The 19,990-nt window shown below is 41.8% G+C and overlaps 1 protein-coding gene across 2 annotated transcripts; it reads right to left on the reverse strand.

Annotated features, from left to right (window-relative positions):
- Positions 1-631: 631 nt before the first annotated feature.
- Positions 632-19,243, reverse strand: sp2 (sp2 transcription factor). Of its 2 annotated transcripts, none has more exons than XM_079499659.1 (8): positions 19,174-19,243; positions 14,199-14,278; positions 10,870-11,601; positions 8,779-8,994; positions 8,145-8,433; positions 6,450-6,627; positions 5,685-5,878; positions 632-4,841 (listed from the first exon to the last, which is right to left on the reverse strand). In XM_079499659.1, exons 1-8 carry the CDS (start codon positions 19,178-19,180, stop codon positions 4,741-4,743), a joined length of 1,797 nt encoding a protein of 598 aa, XP_079355785.1. In that variant the 5' UTR covers positions 19,181-19,243; the 3' UTR covers positions 632-4,740. The 2 variants fall into 2 exon arrangements, with proteins under 2 accessions (XP_079355785.1, XP_079355786.1); XM_079499660.1 differs by lacking the exon at positions 19,174-19,243 and adding an exon at positions 16,989-17,008.
- Positions 19,244-19,990: the final 747 nt, after the last annotated feature.

Consider the following 19,990-nt stretch of genomic DNA (forward strand, 5'->3'; position numbering starts at 1 on the left):
TGTTATTGTTGATTTAACTGCAGCTTGCTGGTAGTAGCCTACAAAGGTTTGTAGCCTGTAGGTACTATAGGTAGGTCTATTTTATCTTATTATAAATCACAGGAATGCTGAGGCATTAAACCTGGATTTGCGTGGTAAAATAATAATTTAAAAAATATAGCTGCAAGCAGCGATAAGGTGGGACCAAGCAGGACGGCAATAAGAACAATATGCAGTCAATTTTGATTGGGGGGGTTCTTGAAGACTCATATACACTGACTTAGCCATGGTTCACATGACACTTAACTTCCACCTGTTTTATACGATCGCTACATTTACATTGTAAACGTGTACATAAACATTCAGATTTCAAATATAAAGTACTCACCACGCGGGCCACGGGTGTTAGAAATGTACTGGGACAGCGATTAGCACTGCTGCATCCCACGTTGTTTAATAAAAGGCATTTTTATCCAAGCTGTTTTTTTTGCCATTGGATTTCAACTACGCGCCCCTGTCGGTCGGGAGTAGTGTGGCACTGATATAGGCACGCTGACCGCACTGCCAATACAGACTAATAGGCGAGTGCGCTCCCGGTGTGCAACTGTGAATTTTCCAAACGAACGTTGTTCACAAGACAAGACAGTCAAAATGATTTTAATTCTTTATTGAGGGGTAGACTGTAGAAAAGGGAGAAGCTCTCTGTAGTAAGCACCTTAATACAAGTTGTAAAAGTAATTGCTGTATCTCTGGTTTCTCCTAATATACAAGGAGCATGGGGAAGGGAGTCTAGAATGTTAGATGAAATAAGGGCTTGGGAAGGGAGAAAAGCACTTCATTCACAAAAAATAAACATCTTAATTTAGGTAACTGTCATACTTTAAACACAATTAAAACCAAAATAACAAATTTAGAGCCTGGCATGAAAGTCAGTGCACATTAAATTGGCATGTAACATAAGTTAAAACAAAATAAGAATAAGTCTACAAACATCGTTCCCTGGAATTAGAAATCTCTTTAAATACTGGGTGTAGCTGTCTAAGGCATATTTACGTAATTCAATAGAAAAGAAATCTAGAAGTCTTATACAAAGCAGGAATGAAGCTATACAATGTCACATATTTTATTCCTTACGCACTGTACAAAGTCCACTTCCTTTAGGTCTGGTCATGCCAGCCACAATACTAGGCAGTGTAACTTTTTATCCTACATTTTCTGTGTCAAATAGACATTGATTTATATACATACTGTATTATTCAGACATAAAATACAAACTTAAATATGAGAAGGCTCCGGCTATTCTTCCCACTGGCCTTTCAGGTCTCCAGACATTATTAAAAAGGAATATACAGACCCCCCCCCCCCCCCCCAAAATAAGCTATATGAAATGTTGCCCTGTAAAGCACTTTAAGACAACCCTGTTTGTCGTAAGTTAAATGAACGTCAAATCACCATAGTGCAAATTGCAATGAGACTAGCAGGAGTGTCACCGCTGTGTAGCGTGTTGTACACAACACTGCTTTATTGTTAAAGGGAAAGTTCATCCAAAGTACATCAACCCAATACAACGGAGCTCAATGGCATCTTCTACTCCAAATGACATTTGGAAAAAAGATCTTATTGTGCATTTTGGGTGAACCATCCCGTAAGCTAGCTTGTACCATCCAATAATAGCTACAATCCCTAAATTTGATGTCCTCTCCCGACAGAGAGCGGTAGTTGCAACTGTAACCAACACCTAGGATTCAATCCCGGGTCTCCCACATCATGGGAAACCAAACATGTACCGCTCAGAGGATCACGGGAACCCACCCTTGGCCAGTGGAGATATTTGGGATTTAGAGCTTCAGGCAGGGTAACTTCAGTGGTTCTCAACCTTTTCAGGCCACAGGCCCCCAAAATAATCATAATTGAAGTGGGGATCCACACACGCTGATAAGCACTTGGAATTGTAAGAGGCTTTCTATTTTGTTTGACTCAGTTCCACTGTAGATCGTCTATTTTCACATTATTTTACAATTTGGCCAATGTTTGAGTTTTTTTTGTAGTTTGTTGATTACCTTTGATGCAGCAATTTGCTTTTGCTGTTTTTTTTTATTTAGGTATTAAAAACGTTTCTTATAGGGATTTTCATATTTTTATATAACACTTATGCCATATCACAATAGCACATATCCTAATGTATGTCACTCTAGTGTAGTCTGTTATGTTGCCTTTCAATTATTTAAAGGCAAAATGTGACTATACTTATTAGAATGACTGTCATTGTGTTTTCTTTCTTTCTATGAAAGCATGGAATCATAGCAAAATAATTATGTATTGGTTAATTAGAGTGAATACAGTTCAACAGCTTATAGAACTGAAGTCCAGTTAAAACTCTTAAAGAGTATCTCTCTCATTCAGAGAGAGTACTACAGACAACTATACCATCATGCATAGCGGGGGTTGCATTTCCTTTGTTTTCATCATAGTTGTCTTTCACGCCTCGGAGTGTGACTAGTCTTTGTTTGAAGATCTCTGACTGGGACCAGGAGGAAAACTAGCATAAACAGTTTTTTACAAAATCTCATTGCTTAAACATCTTTCTTTGAGATTTACATTAGACAATTGGTGGCGGTGGCTCAGGGGTAGAGTTTCCGGATGGTAACCGCAAGGTCACCAGTTCGAACCCGGGCTCCCCCAGAGTTAGTGTCAAAGTGTCCTTGAGCAAGACACTGAACCCCTAATTGCTCCTGATGTGCTGGTTGGTACCTTGCATGGTTTCCGCTGCCATCAGTGTATGAATGTGTGTGTGTGAATGGGTGAATGTAATGCACAATCTATGTAAAGCGCCTTGGATAAAGGCGCTATATAAATGCACCATTTACCATTTACCATTTACAATTAAAAATCTGATCTTTTCTCCCCCATTCCGATCTTTTGAAAATCATGAGATCGGAGCCGATTTCCGATCACCCGATCCAATCGGGACAACCCTAGTTTCTTATAGTCACTTCACTGTCGTCATTCATCATGTGGACAAGTCCAAAATCATGTGGGGACCCAGACCTGCAGGTTGAGAACCACTGTCCTACCTGACACCACCTGTGTGTGAATATGTAAAGTAGGATGCCCACCTCAAACCACTGCAGATGTGCTGGTTATATCATATTAACATGATCTACCATAGATTGGTAAAAATCAAATAATAATCAAAATAAACCATTGAAATAATAAGGATTGCATGATTGCAGCTTTAAATGTTTAGGATGCACAGTATAAATCAAAATTAACACTGAACAAAAAGTGTGGCTGCCATCAGGTGCACCAATGGTAAATTGTTGAAAAAGAGATTCTCCGTTAAAAAAGTTTGCCTATCCTGTTAATGGAAGTAATTTCCATAAAAGCAGATCAGATTTAGCATTTTCATAATAGAGAAAATGTGGTGCGTCAGAATTTCCAAATAAACGTCAACAAGCTGATTTGATGAATATTGTACATCATGGTTAATGCTGGTTTTCTGTATATAAATAGTAATAAAAACTTCTCAAGTGCGAATTCAAAGTTAAAGCTATTATATAGCCGGTAATGTAATAAATGTAACAAAGTAACTGATCATAGGCCTGAGAAAGCTTTTGATGTTGACATGATTGTCAAGTCAGGCCGGTTATTTGGAAATCAAATCATAAAAAGGTAGCGATGCATATAGCCTACAAACCACCACATCAAAACGGTACTGTCAATCAGAATAACTATTACTCTGGAAACAGCTTGCCCAAACATACCATCTGATGTAACTGTCCTACTAGTGCTACTAAACCCAAGCCGGAGGCCTGTGTTGAACGCGGTCTAAGATGACAGAGGAAAACGGGGTTGGATGAGAGCAGGTGTATCATCGAGTATCATCTAGTGCCTCATCGATGGCTTGTGGCATGCCAGGACTGCCTCTCTATAGAATCATTGGTTTCCCAAAAACATACACCCAGTATCTATGCACTCTGCATGTTAAGTAAGTATGATGTATGTACATATACACGCATAAGATTCAAAAGAAAACAGAAGTAAACTTGTAGAAGTTTCAGAGTAAGATACAGAGCTTCAGATAATGGTCCTCCAGATTCCTCGATACGTTGGCCAAAATATGTTGAAATCCAAACGGCTGAAATGATAGCAACCAATCACAAAACGCAACAAATAAATGTTGATCAAATAAGATCTGCACATTAACTTTTTACCCTTTTCACAGGGCCAACTTTGGAGTTCTGTTGCTGTTCCACAACAACAAAACCATTGGAAAATAATAATAACAATAATAATAGTTAATGGTTGGAAAGTCTGACTGGAGTTCTGCAGGGCTTGGGTGTTATGGATGATGACATAGGGCATGTTACGCATTGAAGTCTTCAGATCCAAGCTGCATCTAGCTGTCCATCTGAAGAACCCATGTTAAATCCAGCCCGCCTCGCCCCCTACGCATTTACGTAGCGGAGCTAGACATCCATTGGGTTGAGGGTTAAATAAAAACTTCTATTAAAACAAATAAAATCCTGAAACAGTTTTAGAATCCCTGCCACGGAGGGATTGTTTTATGTACATCAGGCTACAGAGCGTCCTCGAGGAGTGGAAGGGTGATCAGAGTCTTCTTTGTGGAGTTGTCCCATTATGGGACAATGGACAGACACCCCATTATTTATGCTTGTCCTATACACCGTTCCATATTCTGTGGGGTTGGGTCCATGAGGGTGGGTGGGTGTATATACTCTGTAATACAGTCCAGTCCACTCATAAGTTCTTTGTGTTTATGTGCGTCTTGTAATGCTTAGTCAGGTGATCACTCCTCATGAAGCGTTTCTGACACTGGTTGCACTCAAAGCGCTTGTCTCCTGTGGGAAAGAAGAACTGATTAAAGCAAAATACAATCTCACAACTTGAAATCTGTGTCAGGGCAAACCCTAAACTGTGTTTTGTGAAACAGCGTGAGAGGAGCCCCACAAGTAATGTTTTATGAACACAATCAAGAGTCAAACACAATGAATAAACATTTTCCAAAATGTGATTAATCCCAAATCTTTTCCATGCAGGTCAGTTTTTCTGATTTCAAAATATTTCCAGGAATTTCATGACCGTGGGAACCCTGCTGTTTTCATAGGAGTCAAACCAGTGGAATGTGCAATCTGCTGGTACAGAGTGTTTCAATAATAGAGAGAGACCCCCCTATTATTGACACGCCAATTGTTCTTGAGGGCCAGGTGAGCAACCAAGAGAGACACCTCACTACCACCACCATTATCAACATCGTCACGTGTGTCACAGCCTTTACAAAAACCTAATCTGCGGTAATACATTTTGTTATATTTTCTAGGACATTTGAACTATTTTGTCATTGTACATGTTAGGTTTTCCGTGATGGGTGGGAAGTTGGGAACCCTGCATTTTGAAAGCTAGTTGTCACCATTTTTTATGATGATTGTGCATTTATGATCAGTATACCCAGGCGGTATCCAGTAGGATGTATTTTCAGCTCTATTTATACATTTTCAGTCAATGAAATATTGAAATGTATCGCAATGCAAATAGTATAACGCTGCACGTATATTGACACACAGATTGTATTGGCTAACAACAGAGGATGTCGGGGAGAAAGAAGGCCCCCCCAAGATAACTTCTCCCAGTATTGTTTTTCTCAACATAAGAAACGTTACTATTAGAAATTATAGCAGACAAACCTGTGTGTGTCCTGGCATGTCGCTGCAGCTCATCACTGCGTGTGAAGCGCTTGCCACAGAAGACCCAGTTACAAACAAAAGGCCGCTCGCCAGTGTGCAGCCTCACATGCGCTCTGAGAAGGGAGGTTTTCCTGAATGTCTTCTCACAGCCAGGGATGTGGCAGATGTGCTTTCTCTTTCCCACCTCACCAGGCCTGCAGTTTATACAAGACACAGGCGAACCAACGACATTAGACAAATACTGCATATATATATACTCTCCATGCTTTACTGTGCCTCTGCACAAACACCCCCAAAATGCGGGTGAATGAATATAATTAATATTATATAATTTTATTCATAAGCAGATAAAACAAAAAAAAAACAATATTCAGCATCTACTTTTTTACACAATAGGACCTCTTTGTAGAGAAAATGCACACCTACACGGACAGGTGAGTCGTAGCCGGCAACCAAGTGCGAATAATGAGAGAAAAGAGGTCCCGCACACTGTCTTCACTTATAAAGCAGCAGTTTATTCAGCTGAGTTACATCGTTTCGGTCTCACGACCTTCATCAGGTATCGCAAATATATCCCAAATAACAATAGGACCTCCAATACCATACTTACCATCCGTAGCCACAATTTCGGCCAGCACATTATAATAATTATTTTAAATCCCACTATTGTAAATAAAGATCCTACATAATCCCCCCCCCCCCCCCCCCCCCCCCCCCCCCCAGGGTGCCCCATGTGACACAATCTCTGGCAGATCCCCGACTTGCCTTTTGTCCGCGTCCTTACAGTTGGGACAGGTGCAGGCCATGCGCCGTTTCTTCTCTCCAGGCTGGGTGGGCAGCTCCAGAGTGAGGCTCTGGTCTACCTGGACAGTTTGCTGACCCTGGGAGCCTGCCAGCTGGAGGCCTCCTCCCTGTATCTGCTGCACCGTGAGGTGCTGCTGGCCTGACAAATGCAAAACCATACGTCAGATAATTCATCAAATTAAGTAGAATTAACTATGTTAAAAAAAGGCTTCTAAATCTAAACCTAAGTATTCAGAAAGACTTTCATTTTACTCTTGAAATACTGCTATATAGCCTACATAGTAACATCTAAAATAACACAGATGCTTTCCTGGTTTTAAATGTATAACAACCTATAGGCTTTCCCGGTCTGAATGGGTTAAGACCTGAGGCAGATTCTGAAAAATATATGTTGCTATATACAGTATTGTTGCCGTTGGGCAGAAACCTCTTATCTCCATATATTGTGGTATATGTTTGGTGTTTTTCCGTTAATTAATGCCTCACGTGACCATGCTACAGCGTCACACAAAACTAGCAAAAGTAGATCCACAAGCTCGAAGCACAGCACGTGTTGAGCTTGTATCTGTTCCTTTCCTATTTGAATCTTGAAAAGTACGTATGAGGTTTCCACCCGACAGGGACAATATAGCTAAAATATGAAATGACAGATGCTTTCCCGGTTTTAATGGGTTATCTATAAAAGTGGATAATTAATTTAGTGATGCACAACATAAAAACTTTGAATATGTTCCCCTCACTTAACTAAAATGTGAATGCTGTCTTGGTTCCATAATTAAAATATTAAAACTATGGGGAATTGGGAATTGGCTTTACTAAATTGGGACTTGAAGGGGAGAGTTTTGCACAATAACAGTCTTTTCATTATGTCTGCCCACGATCTCTGTGATTCATACAGTTTGTTTACCTCAGTCACAGGTAAACGTTCAGTTGTTACCACGTCGGCGGTAAGTGAACCATACAGAGCAACTCAACTCTAAATGTATTATATAGGAGCCCTTAATAATTGTTACAACCTCCTAACAACCTTACAATGAGAATTCCGAATAACCTAGATCACCCGCGTATAATGCAAAGTTGCAAACCACACAGCAGCTAGCATATGCCTCAGTCAGAGCATAGGAGTTAACAGTGACATGGGACAGGCCAGTCCGTTGCTCTCCCTAGGTTGGCAGAGAGTGTAGAGCCCAGGATTACATTAGACAATTGACACTGGGTGAAAAAAGAAGTTAGAAAATCTTGGGAAAAAAATGTAAATAAAAAAAATTACATGGGACAGTGGTTCTCAAAGTGGGGTCCCAGGGGTCCTTGGGGAGAGGGGGGGCTGTTCCAGGGGTCTCCAGCAAAATGTGTTCTTGGCTATTATCATATCTTGGCTATTCAAAAATAGCAGAGGTAGTGGTACACACGCTTATTTTTCTTTACATAAATGTTCTCTTCTGGTGGGTCCCACTCCCAGGCACAAAACATTTTAATATGGATGTCCGTGGTCCGCGGCCAAATTTGGGGGTCCTTGACATGAAAACGTTTGAGAACCACTGGACTAGAATACTCAGAGGATCTGGAATTGGCATAACGACTAATAAATTGGTATAGGGGAGGTCAAAAGAAGAAGAGACAAAAGTAGCTAGTGCACACCTTTCAACAGAAACTCACCTCCAGCATTGGTAATAGTGACCGGTACACCCTGCACCTGGACCCCATTAATGTTGATCGTCTGTACTGATTGAGCAGCTGAGGTGAGCTGTGCCGTGTTCAATGCAATCATCCCCCCTGCTGGGGCAATCTTTGCTAGAGTCCTCTCTTTTCGCCCCCCTGCCAACGTCCTCTTGGCAGCGCCCACAGCCGATGTGGTAACAACTGAACAGGTAGGGGTTGCTCCTGCGGAAATCGCCTCGTGTAGCTGAACCGTTTGCCATTCTCCTGACTGTGTCTTGATCAGGATCTGACAAACGTGCAACAAAAGGACCTTGATTAACTCAACTGACCATAGCACTGTCGTGGGGGGAAATGTAGGGAGCTGTTCCGTTTTTCCACACAATACAATTTATACCAAACGTACCAGTTATTCTTTTAAATTGCAGGATCATATGAAAATGAACACTACCCAGAATTGTCAACACTTCACTTAACATAGGCCATTTCTATTATTTTCAAAAACATTGCTTAGGGTGGAATACAGGTTACATAGGTTTTGTTTGTACAAGCGTTTGATTATTTTCTGTTGTAAAAAACATGGTTAACTGTACATACTTCATCAGAAAGCTTGCCGACAGTGTATTATCTGTACCTGAGTTTGTGTGGGTTCTGCCGCTGCCTGGAGGCTGTGTGCATTGGACTGTCTCTGCGGTACAGTAGGCAGAGTTGCCGATGCGGCCTGAACAACCTTCAGGGCCTGTTGAGGAATCTGAACCATCTGAGGTTCCTGTTTGGGCTGGATCAGCTGCACCTGTTGTACCATCGGTGGCTGGCCAGGGCTCTGCACAATCAGCAGGTTGTTACCTGCCTGCAAACACAGTGAGCGACAGCCACAATTATAACTAGAAATGCACTCTGTCAAGGTGCCAACTTTCTCCTTGCAAGTAGGCCGTACATGGCCTACTTGTGCGCAAGCAGAGCGCACAAGTACTGCTACTGTCTATTACAAGTACAACTGCTTGCGCAAGTAATTAGTCATTGATAAGGCTGCAACTAACAATTTATTAATAATTTGTCAATTTGAATCATCAGAGAGCCACCAGTCAACTGAGGTTCTTTCAGTGGTGGAATATTCCACCACCACTATTACTCCCAGCTATGGGACGTTATCAGCCAGGTACGAGGTATGTACATGTATATAGTGGTTGAGCCCTAGAGCAGCTTTTAACATTGATCCGGTTGCTATGCAACGCCTCCATCACCACCAGCTATGGGACGTTTACAACTCCTCTCCATTTACCTCAGTTCAAAGCAGGATTTTCAAATATCCATAACTCAGGAATCTACAAGCGCTGTCCTTGGTGATTGTCAGCCATCCAAAGTTCGGATGTCATTTGTGACTTTGTCACCCACCCTTTAAGTCATTGGTATGCATGGATCGACCACCGTTGTTTTTAGTCGCACTCGCAGTGTCTGCTGTTTTAGGCTGTTGAAGAACTACAAGTTTCTAGACTCCATATTATCCTAACTAAGGACGAGGACATTAGAACAAGTGGATGGACTTTATTTATGTGGGTCGACGAGACATTCCGCTGACCAAAACGAATGTGTACGTTTGTGCATATCACTTTTTGCCTTCAGCTCGGGACAGGGGACATGGTAGTATGGTAATATGGTGTGTTGACCTACAGGCACTATAGTATATATGGTTTCCACCAAGCACATCGCTTAGATATACAATGTAGGCAATACACTACAACTATACAGGGACCTTGGTTGATTTGTGCCAAATCGAGCTGGAAAGGAAAATTAGCATCTCCATGAAGCTTGTCAACATACTGAAGCACACAGTGCTGTAAAATATCATAATAGATGGTTGTGTCGAGACTCTGGACATGACAAAACACAGTGATGATTTAGGCCATGTTATCTGCTGGTGTTGATCCACTGACTGACTCATGACTGAAAATGTAACAATGGTTTCAACACAGCCAACTTTTTGTACAGAGTACATTGTGCTTCAGTATGTTGACAAGCTTCATGGCGATGCTAATTTTCCTTTCCAGCTCAATTTGGCACCTGCCCACAGAGCCAAAACTACTAGTAACTGGTGTACTGACCATGGTATTACTGTGCTTAACTGACCAGCCAACTGGCCTGACGAACCCCACACAGAATCTAGGTTGTATTGTCAAGAGGAAGGTGTGAGACATAAGACTGAACAATAAAAAATAATTTACGGCTGTTATCAAAGCAAACCTGGGCTTCCGTAACACCTCAACAGTGTTTTTAGTGGTCTCGTAAAATATTCTAATTCATTGGGATAGGATTTTTTGATTTTCATGAGCTGTACGCCATAATCATCAAGATTAAAACAAAAAAAGGTTTTAAATACTTCACTTTATGCACAATGAATTGAGAATATATGAAAGTTTCACTTTTTGAATTATATTACGGAAGAAAATTTACTTTTACAAAATATTCTAATTACATGGGATGGACCTGTAATACATTTGATTTTAAATTCATGGTGGAGCCCCTTTAAAGTAGACGCAGGCTGGCATAGGTTAACTACATTTATGCTACCAGCTAGCAGCAAAAAAAATAGTTAATAGTAGTAGAATAATCAACTTTGAATTTGGTCAGTCCTGCACATCCTTACGTCATATTGAAATGCAGAATACGATACTGGATAAAGCCCTACATTAGAATACATGGTCAGCACAGTACATGAGCAGCCTACCTGAATTATGTTGTCTGTTTCAATCAATATGGTCTCCATCTGTTCTGGGGGTGGGGAGGGAGGCTGTGGAGGGAGCGGAGAGGCCAAAACCTTCTTCTTTCTCCCTCTGCGTCCCTTCACTGGAGTGGAAGGGGATGCTGCAGTCTCTGTGACTATTTGGGCCCCACCCATCTCCCCGGTGGCCACATTGAGTGGCAGTGTGAGTCCACCAGGCAGATGCACGATGTTGGAAGTCACATTGTTGGACTTACGCCCCCTCGGAGACGGTTTGATGGCCATCATCTTCTGTGGCGTAAGTGGGGCGGTGGCAGGCGCCGGCATAGCCATAGGAGTGGTGAGGATGGCCTGGTTGGTGCCCGGGATGAGCTGGAACTGGTGGCCACCCTGTTGCATCACCTGGATGGTCTGGGTGCCCTGGATCTGGGGCACCACTTGGTACTGGATGTTGCCGGTAGCCGAGGAATTGCTGCGGGTCGGGCTCTGAATGGTGAGCACAATGGGGCTCCCGGGGCTGGGAGAGCCCATGCCAGCAGGCAGCTGGATCACATTGCCCTTGGCAGAGAGGAAGCCCAGGTTTTTGGGCGGCGCAGGCGCAATGGGGGCGGGTTTAATAGGAAGGAGTCTACGAGGCTGCGGGTTCGCTGGAGGAGAAGTGACTGTGGCCTGAGCAGCAGGAGGGCCGATCTTACTGCAGGTGGCAGCCAGCAGGGCTAAGGGAGAGGGCTGAGAGTCCTGTGAACAGAAAACAAAAGGCACTCTTACATTACAATCCCTGATGGGAGGAATACATTTAAATGAATAGTTGGTTCATTCCAGGAGGGGGATCTGGTCAGCAGTAACCATTGTAACCAGACATAGTAAATATGAAAGGATAATAAAAATACAAAGACGTAGTACAAAAGCCATGCTCCTTGGCTTTTATCTCCTAGCTGAGAGCCACGTGAACTGTATTGAACCAACCAACCACACACACACACACACACACACACACACACACACACACACACACACACACACACACACACACACACACACACACACACACACACACACACACACACACACACACACACACACACACACACACACACACACACACACACACACACACACACACACACACACACACACACACACACACACACACACACACACACACACACACACACACACACACACACACACACTTAAGCCTTGTTTACATAATGCGTCTTCCGTTTCCAGATAAGACAATAACCAAGCATTGTACACACTTTCTTGACCAGTGCTGCACGATTCTTGCTCAAATGTGAATCTCAATTTTCCTCCACAAGAATTGAGATCACGATTCTCACACGATTCTTTTTTTTTTTTCATGAAAATATTTGTCGTCTTTAGTTTGTAGTTTCTAATCTGAACATTACTATTTACAAAGTGTGGCAACTGGAGCCAACTACAGACATCATCAAAGTGCTCTTAAAGTCTCTCTTAGCAAAAATATAAGAGTAACTAAAATTAATTGGACAGCCAACTAGTGCTGCACGATTCTTGATTTAAAATGTAGGTGTCTGAATCTAGATCTCGATCTTTTTTTGATTAATTATGCAGCACTATTATTGACAGCGTTATGTTGTTGTATTGGCTGGTTTTTATCTCTATTTTTACAAGCTTGTTATGTTAACAGAGCACTGAGACACAACATGTGTGTCATACTTATGGCTGACCCTGAATCTCTGCAATTCTGATAGTCAGTCGAGACACAACCATTTTGGCTGTGCTGGCTGCCTGCTCCAAAGATATTCTTACAAATTTAGAATTTTGTAATTAAAATCAATTGAGAATCCCAAGCTCTCTTTTCTCCATACTTGTCTTATGGCCCCATACACAGTGCAAGATAATTGCTCAAATTATGCTGCCTGGGGGCTTTTTTGGCACTCGCCAGCAAAACCTGTGATCTGACGCTTGCCGAGATTTTGCTCGCCGAGTGTGAATTCTGGGGAAAGGTTCTGCGAGGCGATCTTGCCACGATCCAAGTGCTCGGCGATGCCTTTCCGAGCGTTTCTAAATATCTAGCAGGTTTCGCTCTCTCACCGACTGGACATCATACAGTATGAACGGGGTTGCGAGTTGCGACAATACCTCGAGAAGATCCTTGTTACAGCCAATCAGAGCATAGACAGAAAGTCTGTCTGTATTGATAGAAATATAGGCTATGGACCTTTATTCCGTGGGTAAATTCAGATGCCATACATATTGGCAGCTATATTAATATTGCAGTTAAATATCGTGTATAACAAAAACATCTCACTTGAATGTTAATAAAACCGCGTTGGAATCAGCAGGCATGCTGAACCTTATGTTACACAAAATGTATCCAAAAGTCAGAGATCTTTTTGTGCACAGCTACATTCTGGGACCTTACCATTAGCTTTAGAAACGGGTAGATTCATTGGTACTCCTGAGGAGGACAGAGTGTGTCTATTGTGTGATTTGAAAGAAATTGAAAATGAAATTAATTTTTTGTTTTACTGCCCATTATATGAAGAATTAAGACATGTATTATTGTAAAATGACAACCATCTGTGTTAACTTTTTCTGGTTAGAGGACTACGAAAAACTGTAATTTTGTTTTAGGAAAGGTATTTTTGCTTTAGCAGACTTTGTATGCAAAGCGTGGGAAAAAAGGCAGAATGTTATGTTTGTGTAAAAAAAAAAAATGTTTCTTGTACACAATGCAATACTGAAGCAATGGTTTGTATGGTGTGTCCTATAAGTCCATGTGGGCTGGGCGCCTTGGGTGCATGACACAAAAATAAAGAATCTATCTAAAAAAACCATCATGCTACATGATGCTCATGGGACCATGTGCTCTCTCTCTCTCTCTCTGTGTGTATCATACTTAGCGCAGGAGAGAGAGACGCAGAGAGAGCATCATTTAATGACAATCTTTAGCGCCCTGTCTCACTCTCACACATGTATCACGAGAGCCTTGCACTGGAATAAAAACAAATCTAGCGGTGTATCGCATCCAAATGTTTCGTGTATCGCATCCACACTGATCCTCGACAAGGCATCAGTGTGTGATCCCTTGTCGGCGAACAATGTGTAATGTGAAAATCACAACGATATAATGACAGCCGATTTTAAAGAAGAGACTCCTGTATTGTGAAATAGTTAACAATCTGATCACTCCGGGACCTTCAACGTGTAATGTGATTTTCTAATCAATCTACAAACTCAAAACAATGCGTCGAGGATACGGTGCATCGTGAGATTGTAGATCCGCTATTTATGGCATGAGACACCGCTGGAAGACAACATATGAATAATAACATTAACAAGCATCTTACTTGTGAAGAGGAATTGGTAGAAGGCTGGAGATACTCGCTGGGACTGACGGCAACGGTGGCAGCCATACTGTCCTGTTGATCTGAAATGACAGATTACCATTAGATACATGTAGACTGTAGAGTTAAAAGGGATAGTTCACCCCCATTTTTATTCTATTGATGACTCACCCCATCGAGACTTCAATCATGGATATTGTTTTGTTGCATTCCTATGTCCTAAGCCAATAATTTGATGACCAGCAGTTGAGACACAAAGGGTACTCTTTGTGTATCCATAGGGAACAACTGCTGGTCATCAAATATTTATTTTGTTAGACGGACATGTGAAATTCTGACATAAGAAATAAAGTCTGCACTCTGCACACTCTGGTAATGCTGAATTTTTATTGTTGGCAACGTTTGATCGGAGCATATTATACAGCAATAAAAATACACCGGAACTTTTGCAGCATTTCCAGTGTGCAGACTTTATTTCTTCTTGTGATACTGCCGTTTGTCCTGGGCACCTGGGGAATGGAAGTGCGTGCACTATGATCTTTTTCATACGTTCAGAATCTGACAAAACACTTCCCATCTGTGTCTTGAGAGCTCGCTCTCTAAGGTGCCGGAAAACCTCTGCCAGCCTACATAAGTTTGTTTTATGTAGGCTGGCAGAGTTTATCCAGCAGCACCTTTGTCAAGCGTTAGGTCAGATTTTCACTTGGCCTTCTGACAATAAAGCAATTATGATTGAGGTTTAAAATAGTTTAAGTGCCCTTTAACAGCTTTCACTTGGCATAATTCAAGTAAATTCATAGAATACTGTATTATACTGCAATTAAAATAATTGCATTCTGTTAATGCAGCATTTATTAATCTAATTAATCTATTCTCTATTGTACTGTATCAGTAGAGTATGTTGTGGACCAGATACCCTATTCGCCCACTGATTAACTGGTATTATGATGATTACTCTCTTGATTTGCGATTAGGCAGTTCATGGGAGTTTGCATTAGGCTATATTTTGATCAATTTCAGCATTGTTTTTGGAAGAGGACAATTAAGATGTAGGAATAACCATTTAGGTGCTGATTTTGTATCAAGCATAAAATAACCCTTTTCTGAGTATTTTCTATGAAATGTTGTATAGCCACCTGCACCTGCTTAATGTTTGGCTGACATCTGTATGTGAGGGGCACTGTGAAAATAAATTAAATCAATCAATCAACCCCCAAAATGGAAAGAAAAGAAAATCGCCAGTCCGGCAGCCAACAGGCTTCTTTTGTTTAAAGTGGGAAATATGGTATATAGTATTTTTTTTATTGGCCTAAAATATTTTTTATATATACATACATTCGTAAATCCACTTGCTGACCAGCTGTCAGTATTGAGCAATTTTTATAGGGGTTTCTTCACTTTCTTGTGACCCTACAACATCCTGTATAAGGCAAAATGTCAAAAATGTCAAACTGCTTTAAGTAGCATGTGGCATGTCAAACTACAGTAGGGGGCTTTCATGATTCGGAATCCATTCTAAGGATTAGTTTTGCACAAAAAACACTCCTTGGGCTAAAAGCGGCCATAGCCGTCATGGCAAATCTGACGAGGTCAGCACAAATGTGATGAGGTCAGCACATTTTGGGCACATTTGGGCAAGTGACTATGGCTGTTTTTAGCCCAAGGAGTATTTTTTGTGCAAAACGAATGCTTGGAATGGATTCAGAATCATGAAAACCCCCTAGTTTGACATGCTACTTAAAGCATAAGGAAAGTGACATTTTGCCTTATACAGGATGTTAATGGTAGGGTCACAAGAAACCCCTATAAAAATAATTGCTCAATACTGACAGCCGGTCAGCAAGTGGATTCATGAATGTATGTATGTAAACAATATTTTAGGCCAAAATAAAATACTATATACCACATTTTCCACTCCACAACCCAACTGCCGGACTACCATGTTTAAGCATCTACCCAGTGGTGCTACAGGCAGCACCAAAACAAGCAATTCAAAGTTCACAGAGAGGAATGAGTCTCCTTTGAGTACACTACACAACATTTATAATTACACATTTACAGACATTGGCTCCTGTTGGGAACTCCTATTCAAGAACAGGCATTACTGTGACTCATTCAACTGCTGTTGACCACAATAGCATACATAGACACAAACACATTTACACTATATTTGGACATAAGCCAAATAACTATTCATCAATCATATTCAGCAGAATTTTAGGTGGGGGTAAAATAAATCCTGAGACAGGGCAAAACAGGCAAAACAGCTAGCTAATGGCTGAAGGGGGCTTAGCTTGCTGCTGCGTATATCTAGTGTGTGGCTGAGCATAGACATGGTAACGCCCCGCCTGCCTCTGATTGGCCGACTGACACTGCCCGTCTTGATTGTCCACTGAGGTGGATATACGGTATCGGTATGATACAAGAGAACTGCCTGTAACTTGTACGTTTTATTTTTGTAGAAGAGGCAAACTAATATTGTTTATGCCATTTGCTTTGATGGAATAATTGATTGAACATAAAGTGTTTGTGTTGATTATTCTAGTGTATTTTATTTGTATGTGTAAACGTGAAACATGTATTGTATTGTAAAAAGGTCTCTTTTCCCTTCACCTTTATCCTTTTTAGTATAATAGTATTAGTTTACTATAATTAGATGAATACACGATAATCAACACTAACACTATTTAGAAGTACACACCCAAATCAAATCATAGTACATCATACACATGTGTTCAAAGCAAATGGCATAAACAATATTAGTTTTGGCTCTTCTACAAAAATAAAACTTACAAGTTAGTTACAAGGCTGCATTCTGTTGCGCGTGCCAAGCTGTTATTCTCTTGTATTATTTCTCACCACGGAGTAACCTCGCATCTAGCCTCGGTCCCAGGCTTACTCATCTGCGAAGAGAAAAGCCTGGTCACAACCTAAGGCAGAGACGCTATCGGCAGAAGTGTCGGTCCGGAACATCCGACAAATATATTTCCCCCGGATCCGATATTATTCCAACCAATCACAACACTTGTTCCACTCACGGAGAATGTAAACTGATTTGTAAAGCATCAACGTCATTTTCTTGAGCGGTACTTCCGCCAAAATCCTGCAACTTCCGCCCAAAACAAATAGCCTCTACAGCTTAGGTCGTGCCTCGCATCTCGGAGGACAGTCGAGATGCAATACTCTATGGTCGAGACGGGCAGTGTCGGTAGGCCAATCAGAGGCAGGCTGGGCGTTACGCGTTACCATGTCTATGCTCAGCCGCACACTAGATATAATTATACGCGTTGCTGCTACCCAACAGTGTCAAATCAAGCTGGAAATCACCATATAATATGGAAGCCATGATATTCCTTTGGGTCAGCTTAATTGGACTTCTGAAACATATGGGAATCTGTTCTGCATCAGCAGCATTGGACAAGATAAAAAAGGTAGACTAAAGCGTTATTCATAGTATGGATTTTCGGTGGTGAGGTGACCTCCAAACTACAACATGACGTCACTGAGCCGCGTTGAAGAGCAAACCACCGCTCTCCCCAGCCCTTCTCTGGTTTTACTCACCACCGCTCCACGTTATTACAGCTCCGGTGGTCACCTCACCACCGAAAATCCAGACTATGAATAGGCCTTAACAAATACAACACGTCAATGACAACCCTCTCACAGCAATACCTCTATTTGCAGCATAACAATAATGGGTATTTAAGTTTTGCTCCCAGTTGCACAAATTCAATGCACATGTCATAAAGCTTGGTCTTGCTAAAAGACCAAAAGGGGTTAATTTGTTTAGTTAATTGGTTGTGGATAGGATTCGTTCTTTTGCAACACTTAACTTTGCAGGTTAAACGAGGCGAAGGAACTGTGGCTCTAGTCTATGGGATCAGGGTGGTGCACTACTGTAACTGTAGCAAACTCTGGTGAAAGCTATGCAAGTTAAACATCATGCAATCATGGCTTGACAGTGTCTTGAATCTGCTAACGTGCAACAAGCCACGGTTCCTCAAAAAGTTGGGCCACTCTTCAGTTCTCTTCTTGCTCAAGGTACATTCTGGCACCCATCAATGGCTCTATGCATATTGGGTCTACACATCAATGGCTCTATGCATACTACATCATAACAAACAGTAGTAGCTGTTTGCTACTTGTTCACTTTACATGACAGCAGGCAAGCAGCAATATAAAATGCACATTTATTCCCCGATTTTCACAAGCAGCAGATGCGTCCCTTGCAACCCATGGGGGTGCAACGACAAATCTGTGTATGACTGTGTGTGTGTGTGTGTTGAACTCAAGACTCCAGCTAGTAGTGCACGATTGGGGAAAGGGAGGAAAAATGAAGAAAGAGAAAAACACCACACAAACAAATCCGGGCTGCGCGCGGCCTGGAAATAGCGCCGCCATCAAAAACATATAGTGGTGGATTGATTATCTGGACATCCATATCTAACGTTACTTCTGACAAGCCGCGGACAGGCTTCTGAAACGGATACTGGTAGCAACAACGAGCTTCAATGGCTCTATTGCTGCTGTAGCTTGTTTTCCACTACACCCGTGAGAGGCGGTGATAATAATAATGCAAATTCTAGTTAAACAAACGACAATCAAACGTGTTTCCATTTAATATCGGTACAGAGCAATGAAGGAAGTTTGATAGCGTTATGCTAGGACTGGAACTGAAGTACGTAAAGAAAAGCAAGCCAACAGTGAGCTTACCACTGAGCTAGCATATCCGTTAGCTAGCCTAGCTAACGCGTAGCACTAGCAAGTCAAACTCTTTGATAACGTTACACAGAAAAAGGCTGCCCCTTTTTCCGGAAGTGCATTGCTTTATTGGATGGCCCAATGCCCCAAATTTTGAATCCCAAACATACTTATGGATATTACACGAAAACTTAAGTGTGTTTCGGTTCAGAACGAACATAACGTTTTACTAAAGTACAATGTATTATAAACAACCAATGTTTTAATTCCTACCCACCGCTCATGACGACATTCGCTCTCCGCGAGCCTTGAAGAGCAAGCCCTGATGGAGAGTCCGCCCGCGCGCCTGCACCAATCCACGGACAATAGATCCCCGACGGATGTCCGCTTCGACCAATCGCTGCGAGCCGTCGTACTGATTGACATCTGAGTCGGCCAATCACGAGACGCTGTTTTGTCATCGTCGGAGATGGATGACATTTTGACCAATGGCACGCCGAGATTATGTCGGAGAGGGCTGTTCCACAACGATAGATAAACCTTCGACGAGCGTTTTAACCACTTTATAAACCCTGTTTTTATACTTCGTCATACGAGGGTATCGCATGGCGAAAATCTCCAATGGACAAGCCCACAATGCGTCCCAATGCGAGGCATTGTGAGCTTGTAGATCTGAAAAGGGGAAAGAAATTCGATTTTATGTGCGTGCGTGTGTAAATTCTGCACATAATTATAATGACACGCCCAAAACAGGAACGCCCGGTTTAACCTATAACAGCAGAGATAAAAATCCAATCTGATATTTTATGAGGCAGTTTCAAAAGTGTCAGAATTATATACTAGCAAAGCATTGAATGTAACCATTCAATCAGAGTTATTGCATTTCCCCAAGCATCTCACCTGATAATTAAGTTGTGTGTTTAATTTCCTGATACTTTACTGCCTCTAGTGGCTTATCCTCACCCCTGGCACTTTCATAAAAAGTGGGCATGCATGCATGAGCTGGAACGAGAAGCAATGAGGTCTATGAAAACAAGCCTAAATTAAATGAATGACTAATTCAGGGCCGGTTCGGGGAGGAGGCAAGGGTGGGC

This window comes from Electrona antarctica (assembly GCF_951216825.1).
Source record: "Electrona antarctica genome assembly, chromosome: 4".
Lineage (NCBI taxonomy): Eukaryota > Metazoa > Chordata > Actinopteri > Myctophiformes > Myctophidae > Electrona > Electrona antarctica.